The sequence below is a fragment of the Sciurus vulgaris genome (assembly GCF_902686455.1).
Source record: "Sciurus vulgaris genome assembly, chromosome: 3".
Lineage (NCBI taxonomy): Eukaryota > Metazoa > Chordata > Mammalia > Rodentia > Sciuridae > Sciurus > Sciurus vulgaris.
In genome coordinates, this window is record NC_136463.1 from 132,429,955 (window position 1) to 132,455,545 (window position 25,591).

General features: G+C 36.6%; 1 protein-coding gene across 8 annotated transcripts in view; it reads right to left on the reverse strand.

Annotated features, from left to right (window-relative positions):
* Window positions 1–25,591, reverse strand: part of CCDC141 (coiled-coil domain containing 141) — a 202,330-nt gene that overhangs the window by 175,854 nt on the left and 885 nt on the right. For all 8 annotated transcript variants that reach the window (XM_079134532.1, XM_079134531.1, XM_079134534.1 and 5 more), the window contains exon 2: window positions 23,888–24,010. In XM_079134532.1, the coding sequence (XP_078990658.1) occupies window positions 23,888–24,010 (123 nt within the window). The remainder of the gene's footprint in view (window positions 1–23,887; window positions 24,011–25,591) is intronic.

Genomic DNA, 25,591 nt, shown 5'->3' on the forward strand with positions numbered 1-25,591 from the left:
CAAATATCTCTACTTATAGGTTTATCAGAGAGCCTAAAAATTTTCCCCCTTTACAGTTACTTCAACATTATGCATTTTTTTCTATAAAGATCTGGTGAAAGAACACTTCTGCCTAACCTTTGTCAATGATTTTTTTGTACCCCACAAGAGAAGACAAAAAGGAACCTCCCTTCTGGAGCAAAACTGGCATTCCATGCTCTGACTTCTCTTCCCCATCCCCTTCCTCCTGGTGTATGGGGCAACCTTGCAAAGCCACTTGCTTCTCTCCTGATGCTCCACACTGAGTAGATATTGGGGCCATGATCTGTGCTTTTCCTTTTGCTCAAGCTATCTTCCCACCTCTTAGCTAACAAATAACCTTTTGCAAACACTTTACTGATACTTTCCTGTATCTTTCTTTTCCCTGTATTTTTATGGGCTTCTGCATATTTATTGAACTCACTTTTTTAAATGCCCATCTCCTGAAGTCTGCAGCTTATTTTTAAATAATTAGTTCTTCCCACCAACCTAAGGAAGCATACATATATTTACATATTTTGAAGAAGAAAGAAAAATATGAAATCATATTAACAATTAGTAAATCTAGATGAAGGACTTCCAATTTTCCCCAGATCTTACTTTCTTGATCTATATTCGAATAATGTTGACTTTTGCAAAAATAAATAAATAATAACTCTAAGTCTGTCATTTGCTAGCATTACCTATGCTAAGGAGCCACATGGTCCCAGTGGAGAAACTTATCTTACAAGGGAGTTTCCGATTCCCACTTACATCTTAACTTCTAAGTGAGTCACTGGGGTGGAACTCCACCCTCTCTCTCTCCCTTAGGAGTTAAGCATTCTGGGCCCCCGCTCAAATCTCAGTACCTTTCCTGAGACCCTCATTCCCCATACCAACTTAACAGTATATAAATTCCTCTCTTCACTGTGGGGCCGTCTTTAAACCAAAGAATGTTGCAGTTGGGTTATAAAAATATCACAAAGAAAAATTAGATACTGTCTTGGGTGCCAAGAAAATACTTCATTCTATTTTCAAAATCTAAAGAAAACAATTGATTTTTGTCCTTAGTTAAGAAAATAAAAAAGATCCTCAGATATGAAAAATCTGATCTCAGGTTGAAGAAACCTTGGGACATCACCAAATAAAACACTTAGATTAATTGACAGTAACAGTAATAACATTTTTTTAAAGCTAGTTGTTTAACAGAACAAATGGAATATCCAGCTTATAGTGTAAGCAGACTTCATGTTGACAGTGAGATATGGAACTTTTACGATGAGCAACCGATGAAAAATGACTTGCCTCGGGATTCAGTCAAGGCCAGCTTAATTTACGTTTTCCTTTCCCACTTGGTTAGTCATTAAACTCGGAAAAGTATTTTGGAATGGGATCTGAGAAAAAGACATTCCGGCCAATATAATAAAGCTGGTTATTTAAAGTGATACTAAAGGACTACTTTTCCTTTTGGTTCCAAAGGATAGGAAACCAAAGATGTTCTATGATCCTGGGAGAAAGCACTCTGTCTTTTTAAGTGTGGCTTGGAAATTGCTGATTTTAAGTAGAGCATATTTTATGGTCATTACACCACCTCACTGCCATGCAGAGCACAAAAAGGATTATGGACTTTCTCTTCAGTGGAGCATTAAATGATCCCCTGAATAGCAATTTACTAAAAGAACAAATATATGTGGCATGACCTGCATATGTTTTCTTGACAGCAGAGTCTACCTGTAACACAAACAGGTAGAGTCTCCAGCTTACAGAAATGATCTTAGTTTCACTGCTAAACTGGAAGTAATTAATTTAGGCTAATTGAACAATGAACAAAATTTTTAGAATAGTACAATGAACAAAAATTTTGAGAATAGTACATAGTTAAGTTCAAGTATTTTTGTGAGTCTTTTACACATAACATCAAGAATTTGTTTTAGCTTTTGCTGTTCTTTTTAACTAGAGACCTCCACGTTTTCATTGCTGCCTTTCCAAAATCTGCTAGCCTTCAAGTCCCAATTCCAATCCGGCCTCCTCTATGAACCTTTCCTGTCCACACCCACCAAAAGTAATTCATCTTTCTTGCGAACACTTTTTTCTCTTTTCCAACTTTCTCATTTGGATGTTGCACTGCCCTTGATAGTACAATTAAGTGAGCAAATTTTAATTTCTGCAGATTACAAACTAGGTGAGAGCAAGGACTATCTTAATCATTTTGTGCTTCCAAGAGGGAAGTTACCGTATAAGGTAAACGACAAAAAATAAAACGAAAATTAGTGTTCTAAAATTCTTATTTTGAGAAGATAAGTCATTGTTTTTCAGATAACAATTCCATAAAATCAAATTTAAACAAAACAAAACAAAACAAAACAAAGTCCAATTTCTAATCAATTATAAATACCCAAAGACCTGCCCTTCTTTTTTAGTATCCCACAACTCCAAGTTCAGAGCATTATGCTTTCTCAGTGTTAATCATTACTTGGTAATTCAAAAATATAATTGTGTCTGCCAAGCCATTGTTGTATTATAAGATAAAAGTGCCTTTTAATACCAACACTTAATGCAAATACTTAATATGTAAGTTCAAATATTTCTGTTGAAGGATCTCCCTCTAGACTCTAGGAATAGGAATCAGTAAAATATATTCACAGTCTGCACTACTGATAAGAGAAAGCACCTCCATATTTTAAAGGTACACTTGATTCCATAACCTTTATTTCATGTATGCAGAGCATTTATGAGGGAGAAACATTCTCGCTAAAGACCCATCAAATCCAAGCCCTCACTGTTGCACACTTAAATTGCTCACTACTATGTCAGTAATTCCAGTTTAACTACACAATATTTATTTGATATTGAAAAGCTTTTAGCCATGTTCAGGTAGGAAAAGCTACTTATAAACTATTATATATTTTCTTTTCCATCTTCTTTACTTTACACTTTACCTCATATCAAAAGCAAAATGGTTACTCTATAGTAGGAGACTCTGATAATTAATATTGACTTTAAAAGTTGAAACAATCTAGTTCAAATACATCATATAGCTCTTAGTCTATTTCACATTGATGGGAAGATAATTTAAATAGGTAAGATATGGGAATATAATTTATCAGCAATAAAGACTTTCTTGTTATTACTATCATTTAGAATCTGAAAAATTCTTTTGAAATTGTTTCTGTGTCTCAAATACAAGTGAATATTTTGTTCTCCCACTCAAGGGTCTCAGGAGTTTTAGAGCAAAAATCTGAAAGCATAGTTTTCCATAATTTGACCATTGCCCTTTATATCAGGTGTGGCACTCCCACACACCCCAAAGTGCCCCATTGCCTCTCTGGGTCCATCCAAACCACCACTGCCCAGGGGACCTAAGGCCCTGTACATCAGCTTCCACCATGCTGGGCCGGACTTGGGTCAGACTTCCATATTGGAAACCAAAGAGACCCCATGATTGACAGTGATATCACAGCAATTTCCATGGAACTAGTACAATTCTAGAAGGATGAGGTTTCAGTGCTCAGCTTATGCCAGGAAGCCACAGGATGCAACAAACTGGAAATATCATAACAAACTAGATTTGAGTCCCAGTCGAACCAGTAACTAGATATAAACAATTCCCTTAATATCGCTGAGATTCAGTTCTCTTGTCATAGAAAGAAGTTCATACCACACTGGTCTTTATTATGTATGCAAAATGAGAATGTATATGAAAGCAGTTTCTGAAGTAAATGTGAAGGCTACTTGTGTGTGTAATGTTAATTATTCTAACCCAGTGGGTGTACTGGTAGTTTATTTTAAAAACTCAGGGCTACAGCCCAGGTGTGTGCAAAGCTTGTACATTTCCTAATGGCCACTAGAGTGAGCCATAAATGTTGATAGAGTAAGTAAGCATGTGGTGTGACTGCAGGGATGTGAGGAAAACCCTGATAGTCACTGTAAATCCTTTTCACATGCTGGCCGATACTAACAACTCTATTAGCTGATATATTTTTTTAATTTAAGGACTTTATTTCTTTAAAAATATTCATGTGAACCACAGACCATAAAGCCTTTAGGGTCAAGGGAAGGAGAGCACAAAGAGAGCAGGTTTTGTCAGCAAAAGACTGCAAGATGGGAAGGTGCTTGCTCCACTTCTCGTATTTAATGAAGAATAATTTCTTGAAAAAGTTCTTGACAATTTGAAAGAATGACTCTCTAATGGTGGAATTGGTGGCATCAGAAACTGCCTGGATGGGAAGGGCTTGGCTAGGTGAGCATTAGAGGATTCCCTGTCACCCTAAGTCACATCAGCAGTTGGTTCTGACATTTACTAATTATGGGATCACGAAACCAAAAAAAATGAGTCTCAGTTTTCACAACTGGAAAACGGGCACAAGTGGTCTCCCCATCATGCTGTTGTGAGTGTGAAATGGGATGGTGTATATAAGGGGCATAGCATGGTGCCCGGTGTCAATTTAGTGTTCCATAAAAGTAACAATCAGCATCATCAGCATTACTAATTATAACCAAAATGTAAGATGATTATAAAATAGCAGGTCAAATACTTTAGAAGTTAACAAACTTCCTTTTACAGGCATTTTATGCCTTTAATTCACTCTCCACATATTAAACCTGCCTGCATGTGTAAATTTGGATTTACACATGCTATATTCAGACACAATGACTTTTTGACTTCAAAACATTTTTCTAATGAAAGAGAAATGAACACACCACCACTTAATTCTGGCTGTAAAAGCCTAATGGCACATGTCTGTTTGGAGGAATCATTACCCTACCCTATTCATATGGGCTGCCCCTAATCCAAATTGGCACACGACACAAAGAACAGACTAGATTTCTGGTTGGCTTCCAGTTTGAATAAAGCTTCAAGGAATGAGCTGCTGAAAGCCCAAGGGCCAAGCCCTGAGTCAAAATGGCCTCTATCTGAAAAATATCCTCAGCCCTCATGTGGTTAAAAATTCTCCCGTCATGCTTTCTGGGGTTCCTGTGCCAAAACCAAGTTAGCAAATATCAAAGAGTTCTTCTGTCAGTAGGAAACGTCAGCCACGTAAGCAGTAACAGAGACAAAATTAATCTTAAAACCTGACTTGTAAAATGCTGAAATTGTGTGGAATCAGTTGATTTGGATTAAAAAGAAATAAGGACCTTTTTTTGTCTTTTTTTCAGGTCAGAAGCCTTTAAAGGACCATAAAAATTCCATTCACAATGGAAATGCCAGAACAACTTTCACCTTTTAAGGGTACCACTTAGTTTTCTTATAATTAAATGTAAACACAATCAGATATTTCCTTCTCAATTAACTGCAAAATAACTGTTATTCAAAAACATTTCTTTTGTGCAATAAAAGATGGTATTTTAAAATAGATTTCAAATGTACCCCAAAACTTCTGCAACATTATTTTTCATAAATGCATTTTAATTTTTTTCTTCTTTTGCATTTGCATATAAATGACTCTTCCAGGTCTGCTCTGTGAAATGAAGTAAATAATGTAATTAGAAATAATCTACAGGTGCATGGCTTAGATTCTTAATAATGTTTTCTGTTGTTTGAGAGAGTTGTCTGTTCCTTTGGATTTGTTTAGATTTTCACTACCTTTTCCTCAGAGTTCTGGGCTCTTTTGTGTGACTGAAAAAACAGAGTCCTGGAGGCTTATCAAGAATTCTATTGTGTGTTTTACTGGGGAACTTGAACTCTACCACGCTTGATAAAAAACAAAAACAACAACAAAGGGAATAACACATTCTCTAGGACTTGATGAAAGCTAGAACATTAGGAAGTTTTTGTACCAAACAGAAGAATAAATAAATAATAGTATTAAACTAACATCTGTTCCCAGGATGAAAACAGAGTAGAGGAAACAGGCTGCCCCTTCTGACAGTATGACTCTGTCCCCTCCCAGAAACTTTCTTTTATACCACTTACTCCCACAACCCCACATTTCAAGGTTGACTTTAAATTCCACTTTCTCCATGAAACCTTCCCAGCAAATTAATTTCTCTTTTCCCCTGAACTTGCCTGTGGTACTTTGACTATCAGCAGCTTTCATCAGGGGACTTAATTAATCATCTACTGCCTTGATGTTGTGATTTCACTGTTATTTAATTGCTTCATGGGCCTACCAGGGTCATTTTGTCCTCTATACATTATACATTATAAATTTCTAGAGGCCAGAAGTGCCTCTTACATTTCTTTCATATCCCTCCCAGTACCAAGCACAGAGCAGGCAGGAGACAGGGAATCTAACCTGTTGGAACAGAGCCATCCTGTTGCTACAGTGATGCACGTCCTACAAATCCTATGAGATCCAAAGCCACGACATTGAGAAATTATTGCGTGATCCTTCTCAAGTTAGCTGAGAAGTGTCTCACACCATCCTTACAAGTCTCCTCCCTGAGAGGGACCCTACAGTCCAGCCGGAGATCAAAGGGCATGTAGCAGTACAAAGGCCACACAGGCCCCTGCAGCTGGAGATCCAGCCACTTCCCAGCTGTATGAACAGACAAATAACTTGAGCATGAATAAGCAACCTCATTTGTAAAATTGGGATTAAAAATGCTAACATAATAATCACTCAACATTCACTGTGTATTCGAAATGCCTTAAAGGTTTCTACTCATTGAATCTTCACACCTACCTTATAAGGTAGGCACAGTTATTACCCCCATTTTACAGGTGTGGAAACTGAGGCAGAGTCAGATTAAGTAACTTTCCCCAAAGTTAAACAACTAAGTGACAACACTGGAATTCACATCCAGGCAGGCAGAGTGGATGTGCTTGACTGAGAAGCTGAGTTGTCACTCACAGAATTTGCCTCAGATGGTTATTTTAGGGACAAACAAGTTCAGATATTTAAAATACTTAAATAAGTTTAATATTTGAAATTAAATATTAAATTTTAAAAATTGGTGGACACATAGGAAGCACTCAATAAATGGCTGCTATATTATGTTTGTGCGCATGTCATGATTTAGGCTCCAAAACTCCTACGACTAATTTAGATACAAATTAACAGATAATAATTTAATGTATGCCAACACCATCTCTGCCTAGCAGAAAGCTTATGGTCTCATGAGAAATACATACATATGTTTTAAAAAATTAAGCAAACCAATAATAATGAAGAAGAGCCTTAGAGCCACAGGTGCCAAGGGCAGATTCCCTCGCTTTACCCAAAGAGCCTTATCTTGTAGGGGTCTAAAGAGTGGCCTGTTAGCAGGTACCTAGGTGCCCATGGTGATATGGATGTAAATATTTTATACGACACTTGAAGCACATTATACAGGTCACGCTTGAATAAATACCACATTTGTGTGAGACTGTACAGAATATAAGAGTCTGTGTTCAGAAGCCCTGAGGAAGCAGAGTGGAGGGAGGCCTGTGGTGAGGCCAGAGCTCAGGGAAGGCTTCACACAGACTGACTTAGCATTCTGAAATGAGGCTATCAATAATTTACTTGGAAATTTATCCTCCAGCTCACTTAAAAGAAGAATAATGACACAAATCAGAAAAGCTAATAGTATTAATAATTTATCTGTCCCACCATGTTCTCTTAGGAGCTCAAATGTTCTATACATTAATAATTGAGTCTTCTTAAAACCCTCGGAACCATTGTGTACAAGATGAGTAAGGTATGTGAACACCATTTAGATCACCGCTATTGCATTTCTTTGCCCACATTCCTTTTTTTGCATGTTTCTTTCGTTACTATACAGAAATTAACTTATTTTTTGTTACTACACAGAGATTTTTTTTATTGCACAGGGATTATGTAATACATACATGTATTCATTCATTCATTCCCAAATATTTATTGAATATATTCAAGCACAGGACTAGGCCCAAGGGATAAAAATATTCAGTTAAAGAATATAACCAAATTGAAATGTATATGGATCTCTCATGAAAGAGGTCCTATAATAGAGGTAGAGAGCCTGCAATTTATAGAAGGTTCTCAGAGAACATGGCCAATAGCATAAGTGGGGAACATTCCAGAAAGGCTTCAGAGAGAAATAATTTTCTCACTGTCAAATCTAATGGTAGATTCATCATACACACTGCTGTTTATAATGCTATTTGCTATTTAGTGCTTCAGTCTTGAAATTTTCTTTTCCCCAAACTTTTGTGACATGTCCCTGAGTATTTTTGAATCCAATTTCCATGATTCCTTTCTCAATTTTGTCAATGGCATCCAAGTTGAAGACCTTTAATTTGGTTGCTTAGTGGAGGATGTTTCTGCTGGTTAAGATCAGAGCTTCTTATTCTTCATTGTTCATCAGAATTACTGCAAAACTTTTAAAAACATATAGTCATTCCAGCCTTCCATTGGCTCTTCAATTTTAGGGCCCGAATATGTGAGAACTGAGTTGCTTTTTAAGCATCCAGGTTGAGAGCCACTTACATAAGCCTTTCCTTCTCTAACTGCTCCTTGTGGAGATGTTTAATTTTCATGACATTCCCTCTCATTGATTTCCTGAAACAGTCATCAGAATGAGAACACAGGAGCAGGAAGTCACCATCCCAGAGCTGCCAACACAGAGTACCAGGAGATCATTGCTACTGTGACTATTTGCAATCTTGAGGCTGATAAACTGTACATTACCTTACATTCCTCCTGTGTCTGAACATTTGAGTAACTCTCTGGTCATCATCTGTCTGCTTTGTATCTTCCTTTCACTGTTTCCTCTTCTTCCGAACTTCACCACTGTATCTTATAGAAATCCAGGTTCCTAGTAAACAAACTCTTCTCCAACTCACACTCCTCTTCCATGTAGGCTGCTCATTTCTGCAACCTCTCATGGCTCCCACCCCAACACAAGCTTCTCAGTGGGCATCACCCTCTTGCTCTAGTCACATGTTTTAGAACTTTTGCTACAGCCAGTTTTTCCCTTCACAGTTGTTCACTAAATAATTACCACTTTGGTGTCCAGCACCATGACTCCCTATAAACTACGCTAGCAAATGAAATGAGGGACCCACAATATGCGAGCACACAGTATGCCCAATTCAAAATGGCACCCCTTGGGTAATTGTGTAATTTATCAGTGGAATGTCTTCTTTCTTATCGTATAGGTTTAAAGATTTAGAATGACTTTTGACTATTCCCTTATTCTTTATGTAAAATAGATTCTGAAATATCTTCTTTATAATATACTCAGCAAAAAGTATATTTCTATTATAAAAACATACTATACTAACTGCTATAACAAAAACTTTTAAATTTGAAGACTTACTTTCTCAGAGTCCTACTCTGTCCCAGTGTCTATTAATAGCTTCCATGACATCTCTCAACTCCAGAAATTTCCCATGCAAATCTACCCTGCAAATAGTTATAAAGATAACCTTCATGAAACTATTTTATCAAATAGATAAAATGGGTTCTGCTTTAAGAACCCATTCTTGGCCTCTCATCTAATTGTGCAGACCAATGTGTCCTGCTTTCCAGCCCAGTCCTTATCTTCAATGCCATGTTAACCTCATCTTCTGATACTTCTGAGAGCTCTTCATGTACCTGTGTGTGTCTTGCTTATATCTATCTCAGATTTGCTAACCCTGTCCTCTAATCTGGAATGTCATTTTGATTCCCAAACCTTCCAGCACACTTCCTTTGAGATCTGAATAACTATTCTTCTCTCTTGAGATGATGACCCTCATATGAACCATTTGTTGACACTTTGTATGTAGTCTTGCACATATTAGTTCTTAATACTTGGATTTTGAATATTAATAATACCTTTTTAAATCAACTGGGGTGGCAGTAACTTAGATGGTATAAACTATTGAGGAACTTAAGCATAAGCCACCTCTAAGCCCATTTAATTATCTGTGAATATTTTCTGCCTCACAAAGTTGGTTTAAGGATGAAATACCTAAGACATCTAGTATGATGACCAGCACATAGCAGATGATCAATAAATAAAAATTGCTGCTTCTGTAAGTTTTTCAACTTCATTTTGCACACAGAACTTAAGACTTGGATTCTGAATGAGCATTAAAAAGTTCAAATGTAAAAGATTTTGTTATAGTCATTAGCACAGTAGGTTTCTATAATAAAAATGTACTTTTGTTGAAAATAAAGAAAATAATTCAGAATCAATTTGTGCACTCTGAGCTATGTACCCAGAGGATGTCTCATAGCTACACGTTAAACCCACAAGATGAAAATTCTAGTAATTATGGCAAAATATGATTTGCAAGTTTAGCTAATTTTTTTGATATAAAGATAAACCTGACTCATAAAAGGAATCTCTCATGATGACGAATGAATGGGAATTTGAGGATTGAAAATGCCGTTTGTTATCCCCATATTTAACTGACATTTTCTGTAGGTTAGTTGTAAATCTCAGAGTAATAATCTGTAACTCCTAATCTTGATTAAATATCCAATACTTTTTCCAGGTGGGTGACTTGGTCCTGGAAAGCAGACTTTACCAAAGATTTAAATATAGACCCCAATGATACATGTAATATCCAGACTATGGTTCAAAACATTAAATAACAGTAGAAATAGAACACTCAAGTTATTAAAGACCATATTTTTTCAATAACATTTGTATTCCCTTTTCATTTATTATTCAGAACATAGGCCATCATCTACAATGTAAATGAAAACTAGTCAGATGTGAAGTGTTTATAAATGAATTAAGCAATATCATCAATGTTTAGTTTTTCCAAATACACTAACAGAAAGAACATCCTTGCTTAGTATTATGTATTTATCACTCAAGTAACAAAATACACAATCTTTAAAGATCTATTAACCAACACTAGGAAAATTAACCAACACATATTAATAGAATCCCTTCAGTTATTTTTAGAATTGGAATTGCATTTGCTCCTATGTTATCATTATTAAGCACCATAACCATAAGAAATTCACTGGGCAATATTTGAGAAAAGGATGAATAATGAACAACAAATTAATTATATATAAAATTATTAATGAAGTGTGCAATAATGTTTCCAGAATTTTTAACTAGACAATTCACCATTTAATTACTGTCTTCTACTGTCAGCCTTTCAAACTGGATTAATACAAGGTTTTTTTTCCATTGTTCAAAATGCTTTCATAATTTATTTGTTCTAAAGAAATTACCTTTTTAAGTAAAATTAATTGCAATAGTTACCAAACACATATCTTTATTCACATGCAAATTTTTTTAAAAATTTAATTACACCAGGAAAAATATTTTTACTCCTCCTATGACCATGTCTAATAATATTGCTTTATAAATGCCTTCAAAAAACTTGCTATTGGAAATAGTTTGGTTGGGTTTTCCTTCATTTCTTGTCCCTGAAGGAAATCTCACTTCATAATTTTCCTTTTCAGGCACTGAATACATTATCTTGTTTATAAGTCTCTCCCAAATTTAAAAAAAAAAAACAAAAAAACTCGATATATATATTTATACTTATACATTTATATATTTATATTTACATTTACTTGTATACCTTAATATTTGTACATACATGTATTTGTATGTGTGTGTGTGAGTGTATATTTATATATATATATTCTTTTTTCCCCCAGAAGATTTTGATTTTACTCTCTAAAGCTACCATGTTGGCCAGATGGAAACCACCAAACACTTGAAATGTGCCTAATTCAAATCATGATGTGCTACTGGTTTTCAAGTATTAGTACAAAAAATGATTAAAATACCTCATAAATAATTTTTATGATGATTACATTCTAAATGATAATTTTATAATATACTGGAGTAAATTAAGCATATTATCAAATTGCTTTCACTTATTTCGTTTTACTTTTCTTTTTGAGGTGTTTTGAGAGTTTATGGCTTTCAGGGAATTGGTTCACTTCATCTCAATTGTTCAATCTGTGTCTATAGAGCTATTCCTGGCATTTTCCGATTATGATGTTAATGACTAGTGTTTATGGTGACACCTGTCTTTCATGTCTATATTGGTAATTTTTGTTTTGCCTCTTTTTCCTTCTCAGCTTAGCTTGAGATTTATCATTTTTATTAACCTTTTCAAAGAATCGAGCTATGGGTTTTATTGATTTTTTTCTATTGTTTTTCTGCTTTCGATTCCATTGATTTCTGCTTTTATCATTATTGTTTAGTTCATTCTTCTTGCTTTATTTTTAAGTTGCTCTTACTTTTCTAGTCTCTTCAGCTTAGATCGTTAATTTGAGATATCTATTCTTTTCTAACATAAGCATTTAATACTCTAAAATTTATACATGACTATTAAAACATTTTAAATTACAAACATGGTCAGCCCATGTAGTTTGTATTACATATTTCTATTTAGTGCTGCTCTAAAAAGTGTGATACTCAGCAAAGTGTTTTCTTTTTGAGACGTTAATAAAAATTTAATAGCCTATGGGACCACTGAACCAAAGAATCTCAGGCACTCCAAGAGCAGTCAGCAACAGCCTTGGGTAGTGTGGGTTTCTCTAGTTCCAATTACGGAAAAACTTGGGATGTATTCTGATTTGGCTCTTCAGGTGAAGAATGCCTTCTTTGAAACTGAGCTTGAGAGATATGTCTGGCTGACAGTCATGAGGCTTTCTTTAAGACGACTGGATAGCCATCTATTTAACATGAGTTATGGAGCTGAGCGGGAAGACTGCTCTATCCCCTCTTTTGACCTCTACTTGCCCAGTTGACTCAGTGCCTGACACTTGTTCCAGGGAAAACGCCCTTCCTGGTCTCCTGACCTGAAAGCTGTGCCTTTGCTTTCCTCAGTCTGCCAAGCAATTCCTACCACTTTGTCTTCCAGAGTCCTGAAAAGGAGGGCAGTGGGGGGTGATGTCACCCTAAGCAATGGGGCCACAGCTCCCTAGTCGGAAAGGTTTCCTCTTTCTCAGAGGTTTAGGCACCGGCTTGGCTGCCTCTACTTTTACCGCTGCGGTGGGGAGATGGCCTGGGCTGGGGAAGACATGCTGGACACTGGACACACTGAAAACAAAAAACAAAAGCAGTGGATTTTCCCCTTCCTCTCTTAACCTTGGAGATCTTTTTCCTGCTCTCTGGACCTGAACAAGGGGTTTTCTGGGGCTCTTTCTGACATATCATCAAAGTATCAGTCTGCTTTAGTAACCAATCTAGGAAATATTGGAGAGCAGAGGAAGGCGGGGGAAATGGTGGCTTAATGGTATGTGGAATTCTGATCTCTTGCCCTGCTCTGCCTGGGGGCCTGTACTCATCAGCATCCAGGACATATGCACACTGCACCAGGGGCTCATATTCCTAGCAGTGGAGACGGTCTGGAGAGTGTTTGTTCTATCTTGCCTAGAACTGGAATCAGTAAGAAAGACAAAAAGTCTAATTTCACTCAAGTATCTGAACTTCAAGTATGTGAGAGGAAAAAGATAGTAGATACAGATAATTTGAGGACAATTATCAGAAGTTTGCCTTATTCTCCTGAAGAAGAATAATAAGATGAACTTATCATGAGAATGAGATAATTATGTCATTTGAAAATCCCTTGAGTTTTACATATATGTACCTTATTACATATCTAAGGCAAAGTCTATAGTTCAGAAAATATGCATTCTAACTCAGGCTAACCAGGCAAGAGACATGGTGAACTTAAATAAAATAGAACAAAAGAGAATCTCATTCTCAGTTAAAGACAGTACATACATATGTCTTCTGCTCTGTTGCCTTCTGGCCAGAATTCAAAAGCCTATATATATATATATTTACTGGGAATTAAACCCCTGGGGTGCTTGACCACTGAGCCACATCCCAAGCCCTTTGTTTTGTTTTATTTGAGATGGGAACTCACTAAGTTGCTTAGAACCTCACTTAGCTGCTGAAGTTGGCTTTGAACTTGTGATCCTACTATCTCAGCCTCCCAAGCCTCTGGGATTACAGGTATGTGCCTCCATACCTAGACCAAAAGGCATATTTTTAACCCAATATTAATCCAAACAACAGTATTAAAGGTTGGGAGTGGAGGTGGTGAGTCATGTTCTACTACTTTGTCTCTGCTTTATAAATGCATTTGTATAAATTTGAAAAAACAGTCTTCAAATTCATTTGGAAGAATAAAGAACATCCAAAGCAATTCTAAGCCAAAAAACAATGCTGGGGGCATTGCAATATCTGACTTTAAATTATACTACAGAGATACATATAAAAATTGTATGGTACTGGCATAAAAATAAATGCGTAGACCAATGGAAGAGCATAAAAGACACAGAGACAAACCCACACAGATTCAGTCATCTGATCCTTGACAAAGGCATCAAAAGTATTCAGGTTGAAGAAAAGATAGGCTTTTAAACAAATGGTGCTGGGGAGACTAGTTATTTATATGTAGCTAGATCCTCATTTCTCACCCTGCATAAAGGGTAACTCAAAATGGATCAAAGATCCAGGAATTAGACCAGAAACAATGCAACTTCTAGAAAAAACAAAGTGTAGGGCCAACACGTCAACATATAGGCACAGGCAACAACTTCCTCAATAGAATTTCTAAAGCTCAGGAAATAATACCAAGAATTAATAAATGGATGGTATCAAATTAAAAGTCTTCTGCACAGCAAAGGAAACAATTAAGAATGTGAATAGAGAATCACAGAATGGGAGAAAATCCTTGCTACCTACTCTTCTGATAGAGGATTATTACCCAGAATACATTTAAAAAGTAAACTCAAAAAACTAAAGACCAAAGAAAACCAAATAACACAATCAATAAATGGGCAAATGACCCAAACAGATGTTTCTGTTTGGCCAAATGGCCAACAAGTATATGAAAAATATATTCAATAACTTTAGCAATTAGGGAAATGCAAGTTAAACCTACACTGAGATTTCATCTTACTCCAGTTAGGATGTTAGCCATCAAAAATACAAACAATAATAAGTGCAAGAGATGATGTGGAGAAAGAGGAACACTTAGTACAACAACTATGGAAATCAGTTTGGAGGTTCCTCAAAAGACTAAGAATGATCCATAACATGATCTAGCTCTACCATTCCTAAAGAATTAAGGAAATCATACTATAATCATGCATGCATGCCCATGTTTATAGCAGTATGATTCACAATAACCAAATTATGGAACCAATCTAAATGTCTGTCAATATACACAGTGGAGTTTCATTCCACCATAAAGAATGAAATTATGTCATTTGCAGGAAGATGGATGGAACTTGAGAATATTATATTAAGTGAAATAAGCCAAACTCAGAAATTCAAGGGTTGTATGTTTTCTTTCACCTGAGGAAGACAGAAAGAAAAAAGGGGGAAAATGGTGTGTCTGTTTTGAGGTGGGGGTGTATCATGAAAATAGAAGGGAGACCAGTATTGTTGAGGAAAGGGATTTGGAGATAAAGGAAGGGAGGGGAATGGGAAATAATAGAGAACAATATTGACTAAATTATATTGTTATATCAGGTGCATGCATGAGTACGTAACAATAAATCCCACTATTACATATAATTATAACGTGCCAATAAAAATATGGAAAAAAGCAAATGCATCTGTGATTCCCTGAATTGTCAGAATTCTGCCCCATCAATCCAAATCTTAGACCAAGAGCTTTTGTGTCAACAATAAAGACAAATGTTCTCCTTTTTTTTTTTTTTTTGGTACTTTGGATTGAACCTGGTGGCACTGAACCATATCCCCAACCCTTTTATATAATTTATTTAGAGATAGGATCTCCTTAAATTGCTTAAGGACTTACTAAATTTCTGAGACTAGCTTTGAACTTGGAATTCTCCTGCCTCAGCCTCTCGTACCACTGGGATTATAGGCGTGCACCACCATACCCAGTCCACGGTTTCTACTTTCCATGAAAAGTTTTTGGTTGTAGATTTAACTCTAAAGAACAGCTTATCTTCTAAATAAAAAACAACTTGGAACGAAAAGTTGTACCCCATTTGTGTACAATGAATCAAAATGCAGTTTGTAAAAATAAATAAATAAATAAATAAATAAAAGAACAACTTGGAGGCTACAAGCCTATAATCTCAAAATGTTAGCTGTGATCCTGGCCTTTGGAGCCAGGTTTCAGATAGTAATGTATTTAGTGGCAAATAACAGAAAGCCCAAGCAGCACTGGATTAAGCACCTAGGAGTTTAAGAAGGTCACAAACCAGAAACATGGGGCTCAAAATACGTTATCATATGGAAGAAGCATATATGATCGATTTGTAAATTTATTCCCTACTATTGGATATTGTTTATTTCCAGTTAGATCATTCTATTAAAACACATGTAGCCAGGCACTGTGGGGCATGCCTATAATCCCAGTGGCTTGGGAGGCTGAGGCAGGAGGATCACAAGTTCAGACAATCTCAGCAACTTAGCAAGGTTCTAAGCATCTTAGTGAGGCCCTGTCTCAAAATAAAAAATACAAAGGGCTGGGGATGTGGCTCAAAGGTTAAGTATCCCTGGGTTCAATTCCTGGTATCAAAGGGGCTGGGGGAGTGGGGAGCGTAAAGATGCTCAATGTGACAGCAAAAGCATCACTCTAACTATACCCTGAGCAATGCTTTCATTTCCAGGTATAGCACAGAAGTGAGGTCGCTAGGTCACAGGATGTGAGCATTTTACATTTTCATGCTTTCTAGTTTCCAAATGGCCATGTCAATCCAAAGTCTCACCAGTGGTACAGGTGAAACTTACATCCTTACATCCTCAGTCATTACATGCAATCAATATTTTGAATTTTTAATTAAGCAAGAGGCAAATAATAATAGGGAAATAATCTTTTAAAATTACCTTGTTTCATTTCTTAGGCTATTACTGATATTGAGCATCTTTTTCAAATTTATTGGTGTTTTGCCTCTCTTCCGTGAATTGTCTATTTTTTAATTGATTTTTGGTGTGTCTGTTTTATCAATTGAAGGATTTAACCTTTGATTTTCATGTACATTGCAAATATTTATCTCTCATTCCATTGTTTTTCCTTTAAATTGGTCTTTGGTGTCTGGAATACTCATATTCATCTTTAGGACAGATCAGATACGACTTTATCCATCAACTTTCCCTGATTTTTCCCTGACAGGATTCATCATTACTTCCATAACATACCTATAAGATTTTATGTATATCTCTGTAAACAAAATTATAGAATTTTTTAAAACATTTTTTAGATGTTGATAGACCTTTATTTTATTCATTTATTTATATGTGGTGCTGAGAATCGACCCAGTGCCTCAAACATGCTAGGCAAGAGCTCTACCACTGAGCCATAACCCCAGCTCAAAATTATAGAATTATAACTACAAACTTTTTCCTTCTGATCAATAAGCTGTATCAGAATGCACATAGTTCATTCATTCCCCAAAAAGTAAATCATTCACAAACTTTAGAATTTTCATTTACTTATTATTAGTTTTATCACAACAGCTCCCATTTTAGAGAAACTCACTTTCGTTTCTCAACTGTCTCTCCATGAGAATTCTTGTTTTCTTATGGCTGTGCCTTTCTGGCCCGCAGCCCTCCAGTACTAGGGATTGAACACAAGGTCTTGTACCTGCTAGGCAAGTGCTCTACCATTGAGCCACATCCCCAGTCTCTGTGCCTTTTCTTTCATGAATGCTATCTTCAAAATCCCTAGAGGATGCCACCATTGCTGTTGCCCTCTGGTCTAGTTTTCTACTAGGATAATAAGCCTAGTTACCCAAGGGGCAGTCATTTATTTTGCTCAGTTTGGGTAAGTTTGGGCAGGGCTCAGTGAGGAAAACTTGTCCCTGCTCCACACAGGTAATCTGAGAAGCTCAACAGGGGCTGGAGAATCTGTTTCCAAGATGGCTATCACATGGCTGACAGGGATATTCTCAGGGGGAATAGGACCAAATAATTTAAAGTCATCTTTACCATAATCTTCCTATGTTGTAAAAAGTTGTAAAAAGGCTTGTCAGCATCTGCTATAACCCAGACGTGCTCTGTTCCTAGAAGAAATGTGGAGGATGCCTCTTTCACTGACTCTGTCACCAGGTGTTGCTCAGTTACAGAGAAATATGGTGTGGGCTTCCAATTTCCCAATAGGCCCTTTATGTTCCTTCTCTTAAAATTAGGTAAATCCCTTCCTTGTCTTATTAAATAAAATGCAGCACAGAGGAGGCTGTGCCTAGAGAGCCTATAATTTTGTATTTTTGTTTGTTCGTTTTAAATATTTTAGATGTTGATAGAGATTTATTTTATTCATTTATTTATATGTGGTGCTAGGAATTGAACCTAGTGCCTCACATGTGCTAGGCAAGCACTCTACCAGTGAGCCACAACCACAGCCCCAAGCCTATAATTTTGTAACCATAATTTGTTCCTGCTAAGCAGGAACTCAGATATGTCCATTGTCAATGAAGCATTGATATGAGTTGATTTATTAGAGGAGAAGAAATTCTAAAAGGAGAAAATGTTGTAGATACAGAGAAGAGTACCCTGTCTTGGCTCAACAGCCAAGATGGGCTCCAGAATATCAAGGTCAAGTATGAATCAAAATACTTGCTCTTCTTACTGGTAAAAACAGACTGGAGGATGGGTTGTGCTGGTTTTCTACTTTCCCCCCGCCAAATTGAGCCCTTGGGAACTGCCCGAGAGAGTACTGGATCTGAGGCACAGCTGTCCTGGGTGGGATCGTGGCCTAAGTCTACCAGGCAGGGACATCTGGCCAGGTAAGCAGAAGAGAGAGAGGAGAATCTATAACCCATAGGTGGGAAGATGCTTCAGAGAGAACCCTTGAAGCTGGTTGCTCCGTGGTGGCCACTTCATCCCCAAGTCTAACCAGCCCAATGACATTTTCTCCTCACTTCTGCAAAGAAAAATAAATGAAGAGAAAAGATAGGTGGAAACTTTCCTAACACTTCTGAGAGAGTAGATTCCTGAACTTGTGGGCCTATCAGAGAGCAGGGGAAGAGAGAAAATGGATCTCCTCTACAAAATAAATGCATGCTATGACACAGATATGTAAAACAGTCCTCTTACAACATGAAAAAGTTCTATTGTATTACAACACACATGCTATAAAACTGTAATATGCAAATATTTATAACTCAAGTCACATAACTTTAAAATATATTCTCAATGGAGATTATCCAAAAAGTGAAAAGCAATCTACAAAATGCCAGAAATAGTTGCAAATCACATATTTGATAAGGATTAATATCCATAATATATAAAGAATCCCTACAACCCAACAATAAAAAATGAAACCAACGACTTACTCTCAAAACAGGCATGAATAGACTATTTTCACCAAAGAAGATATATAATTGACAAGTAAGCACATGAAAGTTGCTCAACATCATTCATCATTAGAGAAATATAATCAAAGACACGATAAGATACCAACTTATAGCCAATAGAATGGCTATAATTTAAAAATAAAAACAAATAGAAAATAGCAAGCTTTGGTGGGATGTGGAATATTGTAATGTTTGTATGTTGCTAGTGAGAATGTAAAATGATATAGCAGCTATGGACAGATGAATAGATTTTATAAAAATGTACTACAGGTTGAGCATCCCTAATCCAAAAATCTGAAATCAGAAATTCAGTAATGACACAAACCCACAAGTAGAAAATTCCATACCTGCCTCATGTGATAGATCAAAGTCAAAATGCAGACGCAACAAAAATATTGTCTAAAATTGCCTATAGGCTATGTGTAAGAAGGTATAACTGACACACATGAATTTCATAGCTAGACTCAGGTTCTATGCTCAAGATATCTCATTATGCATACACAATTAATTAAAAAACCCTTGACATCAAAACATTTCAAAGGATACTCAATCATTATAATATATTATCATTTATTAATCCACTTATTCATTGTTATTATTCATTATTCAAAAATAAATGAAGGGCTGTGGATGTAGCTCAGTTGGCAGAGTGCTTGCCTTGCAAGCACAAGGTGCTGGGTTCAATCCCCAGCACCGTGAAAAAAAAAAAAAAAATGCAGTTCTGATATATGCTACAATGTGGGCACATCTTGAAAATGTTATAAGCTAAGTGAAATAAGCCAAGTACAAAAAGGCAAATGTGGTGTGATTCCATTTACACGAGGTGCCAAGAAAAGACAAATTCATAGAAAAAGTCCATCATAGGTTATAAGCAGAGATAATAATGGTAGTTGCTGCTTAATGGATACAGAGTTTCTGTTTGGGGTGAAGAAAAACTTTGGAAAAGAATAGTAATGATAACACGCACACACAGTTAATGTAATTAAGGTTACTGACCTGTACACCAACAAAATGTTAAAGTGGCAAATTGTATGTTACATATGTCTTAGCACAATAAAAAAAATTTTTGAAATGCACTCTGAGTAAATACTTTAGCTTAACAGCAGGAAAGTTCACTGTCTCTTATTCAAGGCAAGATTCAATAAAATGCTTAGCTTTACTACTAATATGTTCTATTTATAGTGCATTTGTTTCTAGCTCAGGAAATAGAAATAGGACAAAAATAAGCTTTCATTGGGTCAGAGATTTAGTCAGAACCAGGAAACCAATGGGTTTATGAGAGTCAAATTAGAGATGAGTTTTTTTAGTATTTATACTCTGAAGGGTCATTTTTCAGTGAAAGTTAATGTCACTTATCTATAAGGTCAGGGAGTTTCTTTGGCTCATGTTGTGCTAATTCCTTTGGACACTAAAGATGTAGCTGCAAAACAGACACTGGGGAGACCATTCTCAGTGACATGCCCCTGGCACCTTCTTTTCTTCCTCCCACCACCTCGTGCCAAATGAAGGTGCAATGTTCACGGTGGCCCCAGGCAGCTCTTCACCTGGCTAACATCTACTGCTTTTCTCCTTCTGAATGACTTCTTTCTCATTAGAGATTATTTCAATATGGTTTGAGAATCTAGATGCCTTTTGGAAGTCAAAGCTTTTTTCCACTTGATTGTTTTCACCATTGAAAATAGGGAAGGACTTTTTCTCTGGATACTCCACTGGGATTGTTAAACAAAATAAGATCTCCGGGGTATAGACATTACCAGCATTAGAAACACTCATAAAAATTCCGTTTCCAGAATTTTTCCCTTCAGTCTAAATTAGTAGGGTTTGAGATCACTGTCAATGGAAGGCAGAAAATAGTTTTTCTATTAAATTAAATATTCAAATTACTCTGAAGTATTCATTATTGACATAATAATTATGCCACTTTTCATTTTGGAAGCAACATATGCTTCCATACATCAGTACATGTCTCTTCCCACATTTTCTTTTTAGATGTGTGAAGGTAACTGTTATTATCCTAACTTTTCAAATATAGACCCTGATACCAGAGAGGATCAGTACTGTGTTCAAATCAGAGAGGCCTCAGCACAGACTCTCACACATACCCCCAAATACCCTTTACAGAACATATTTTATAATTAGAACAAATCACAGGACCCTGTGCATAGGGAATGGACTGGAATGAACATTAAATATTATTGGCTTCCTGAACTAGTATCAACCCTGTCCTTTGAAATCTTTGTATTAAAACTAACTTGGATCCTTGAAATTTTTGTACCTACCCCAATAGCAAAATAACTAGCATATTGATTGAAATTGTGATCTATTTATTTGCAAGTTGAAATTCATAATTTTTTATTTTAAAAAGTTGGCAAATCTGAAGTAAACTTCGACCCCTTGATAATTTCCTTCCTTTTTTACTTTCTTTTTCTTAAATACCAGTAATTTTAAAACCAGTTTTATTTGGAAGATAATTCTACTATTTAGGATTTCCTGGGGCTGAGGGGATAGATTGATAGTGGCAGATGGTGGGGAAGATATGAACATTAAGAGGTATGGCTACAGGCCTGAATGAAGCTGAATGATCATTCTGAGGTCTTGTTTTCTTAGACCCATATATAAGGAGGGAGAATGGCTCCAGAATCCCAAGGCACATTATGATAAGATCCACAATATATACAAAATTCTGCTATGTTCTCCCTCTTTGTTTTATAGATAAAAATCTGGAAGTCCAGAGAACTTAAGTATTTGGTATACAGTCTGAAGACAGGCATAAAAAGACAGTAAGACATTTAGAATCTAGATCCACAAGTGCCTTCTAAGGAGGATGGATCCTGTAATGAATTACAGCTGAGCAAATCTTGCATAGGCGCTGAAGACAATTGCATTGCTCCACCTGAGAAAGCATCTGCCCTGGAGTTACCTTGACAGAAGTAGAGGTGAGGGGAGAAGATGGGCAGCCTGAGAGACCTAGACTGCTGTGAACTCCCCACCACTCACGATTTATCAGTGGACCAGAAAATGCTGCTTAGTGTGAATTGTTAGTGAGAACTGAGGAAGCAATATGGTTTCAAGTACAGATTAACTTCACTAGCCACACAGTCTCTAGGGACTATGAGAAAGCAAATCTTGGGAAATGAACAGGAATATCAAGGGGCTTCCATAGTTCATAGAATTAGGTATTCAAGACAAGTGGTTATGGTCTTTTCTATAACAGGAACACCTTGCATTGTTAATAAAATTACACTAGTTTGTGGCATAATTAGAGCTAAATATAGGTCTTTTGATTCCCAGTTCAATGTTCTTTCAGATTATAATTTCATTTTTCAATAGACACAAGCCTTCCTGACAACCAGGGACTGCTACCTTGAAAGTCAATTCAGAACTCAGAGACCTGAGCAAGGAGCTGTCAAATGGGAGAATAAATTCTAGATCTAATGACTCCTTTTTTAATACTAATTCTTTCTTCAACTTCTCAGTCTGATCTGCCTGGTTACTTCTACCACTGTCCAATCAGAAAAGCATTGTTTGTATATCTGATGTAGATTAGATCTGCCTCTGAATCTAGAAAGCAAGTATGAATTTCAGCCTGGATGTTCAAAGAAGCCAGTAATGTTAAAGTACCAAAAATGTAGAACATCTTAGTAATTGGAGGACTCTGAATCTCCATCAATCTCTTTGATCATAGCAAAGACATTCATTTGCCAATGAGGGTTATGACTCACAGGGCTGGCAGAATCACAGGGCTCCATTTTCAGAAGGGGACACCATGGGGTTCATGCTCTGCCTGTTCCTGTCTTGAAATTTTTAGTGATTTTTTTTTCCCTGTGCATTTGTGTTTCATAAGTGAAGTCCCATGGGACAGCAGAGCATGTGCTGTATGAATTGGAGCCTCATGCACACGTGGTCCCACCTCCAGGGGATGGGAACTCTCTGTTCTCCTGTTTACCCCCTCATCCCTTCTCAGTTGGGTCAGGTCCACATAGGGTGTACTGACTGAGTTATGGGTGAGGTTGAGCATCCCTGAGGGTCTGCACTTGCGAATCCCTGCACCTGAAGAAGTCAGATATTAGGCAGCAAATAAAAAGAACTATGACAGATCAAGAAAGATCTTTTATGCTTTTTTGAACAAGGAACCCCACATTTTAATTTTACACTCAGCCCCACAAACTATGGTATGGCCTTGACCTTTCCTGCCCCTTACCTGGAAATCTCCAGTTGTTAATTTTAGATTCTTAACTAAATAACTACAACCTATATGGAGCAAGTCTGATTTTACTAAAATATTATCTGGTTTCCAGGGCTCTTACTACTAAGCACAAAATCAGATATATTTGATAGTTCAACAGAGGAATAAGGCCTCCAAATTATTCTTACTAGAAGCTTACAGTTTGGATCTGTCATTTTGACTTGACAGTGTGAAGCATGAAATGGAAGATATGGATTTTTTTCACTGAGGCAGGCAGTAAACAACAACAAAAAATTTTTCTCCACAGTGAGAATATTATCACTCCATATTTTCCATCACATTAGGGAACACTTTTTAAAAATCTTGTTACTTCTCTCCTGTGCTGTTTACCCACAGTAATAGTAGTGGGTTTTCCCATTGTTTATCTGGTACCATAGTAAAGTGGCCATAACCAGAGACACCAAAGGAATCAAGATGAAGAGTAAGAAAGAACTTTTTCTTCCTTATTAATTTGCATCTGTTTCACATCTTAGTGTCTTACCTTGAGTTTGGCCAAAAGAAGTTCATGATCATGAAGAAGTTTTTTGGTTTCATCTTGACTGCTCCCAATTTCTAGAAGATTGGGCTGTGATTCAGCCAGCTGAAGTTGTACCCATTTGCCACACTAAAAATAAAAGTGAAATAAAATGCACTTTTAGTTCCCCTGCCTCCTTCCTCTTCACCCTTCTCCTTTTCTATTTTAATTTTTTAATTTCTGGTTATAATGTGAAATTTCTTTTCATAGAGACAGGCCTTGCTTACGATGAAATGTAGCAGGTCTAATATAAATGCATGCTTTGTCATGTTTTATTCTTGTAATAAATTCATCTCTCAGTGCATTGGATTTAGTTTTTTAAATCCCCAAATAAGGAACACGTACAATGAATTATGAATCACTGAATATTACAAAGTTACAGGATAATTGACACAATTGTCTTCTGACAAAACTGAACTCCCATAAAAGTCGTGAAACTCCATGAGGGCAATCTAGGAAGCAGACTTGACCACAGTGCTCTTCCACTGAGATGGACTTTCCGCTCTGAGTACCCAGTGTATTTTGCATGGAGATGGCAGTAAGGGAAAGGAGTTGGGGAGGGGTCAGTGAAGGAACGTTCTTAGAAACTCAATTCAGTTAAAAATAATTGTCTCCAGTGTAAAGTTTTTTTTCCCTATGTTCAACATCCCTCTGATTCTACTACAGATTAATTTCCTAAACTTATTCTTTATCCTGATCTAAGAATGTTTCATTTGAGGAAAATAAAAGTTAACTTTTTAAAAATAGGCAAATTGCCTCTTTTCCTTCACTGCTAAAATTTACTGTTGCTGAAATCCTCATTAAATCACATACAAATCATCAGTCCTCACTACTGCATCAGAATTCTCTTCATCTCTGTTCACTGCCTTCAGAAAGACCAGAGGGCGAGGGAGTCAGCAGAGGTCCTGTATGCCTGGGGGCTGGGCTCAACAGCACAGGCAAATCGGCCTCTGTAGGAACACTTTGCATTCTGTGCTTTTATAATGAATCATTTTGCTCAATGTCAAGTTCTATTTTTTCTGTTGCAAGTTTTCATATTACCATAAAATTTGCAGCAATTAAATTAAACAGGACTTGTTGTTCTTGCTCTAACAAAAGGCCAGAAAAGCATTCAATTAAGTCTGCTGGTGTCCTGAAAGTAACTGGCTGGTGAACACCAGCTCCTTTGCCAGGTTTCCTTTCATTAAACACCAAGTTCTTTTTCTTTTTTCTTTCTTTCTTTTTTTTTTTTTTTTTTTTTTGTTGTTGTTGTCATTGTTTTTGTAGTACTGGGGATTTAACCCAGGGCCTTGCATATTCTAAGCAAGTGCTCTACCACTGAGCTACATCCCCAGCAAACACTGAATTCTTTAGATGATAACTTGTCTACTGCCCAAGTATAGTGCTTCAGAGATTTTGCAGGGCGTATTCACAGGGAGTAAAATCATGGGTGTCTCCTTAAGCTAAAGATGTCTGATCATCTTTGCAAATGGGAAAATTGCTAGATATAAAACATGTATTTAAGCCCCAAGAGGCCTCAGATTCCTACTGTTAAAAGCAAATTTGATACCTGCATTTTATACCTTCTGAGGCACTCCCCCAGCAATGTGACAAGGATTTAGTATCCCCGTTACCACATTAAAACCAGTGCTGTGTGGGGTGCAAGCAGAGCCCCTTCCTAGGTATCTCCCG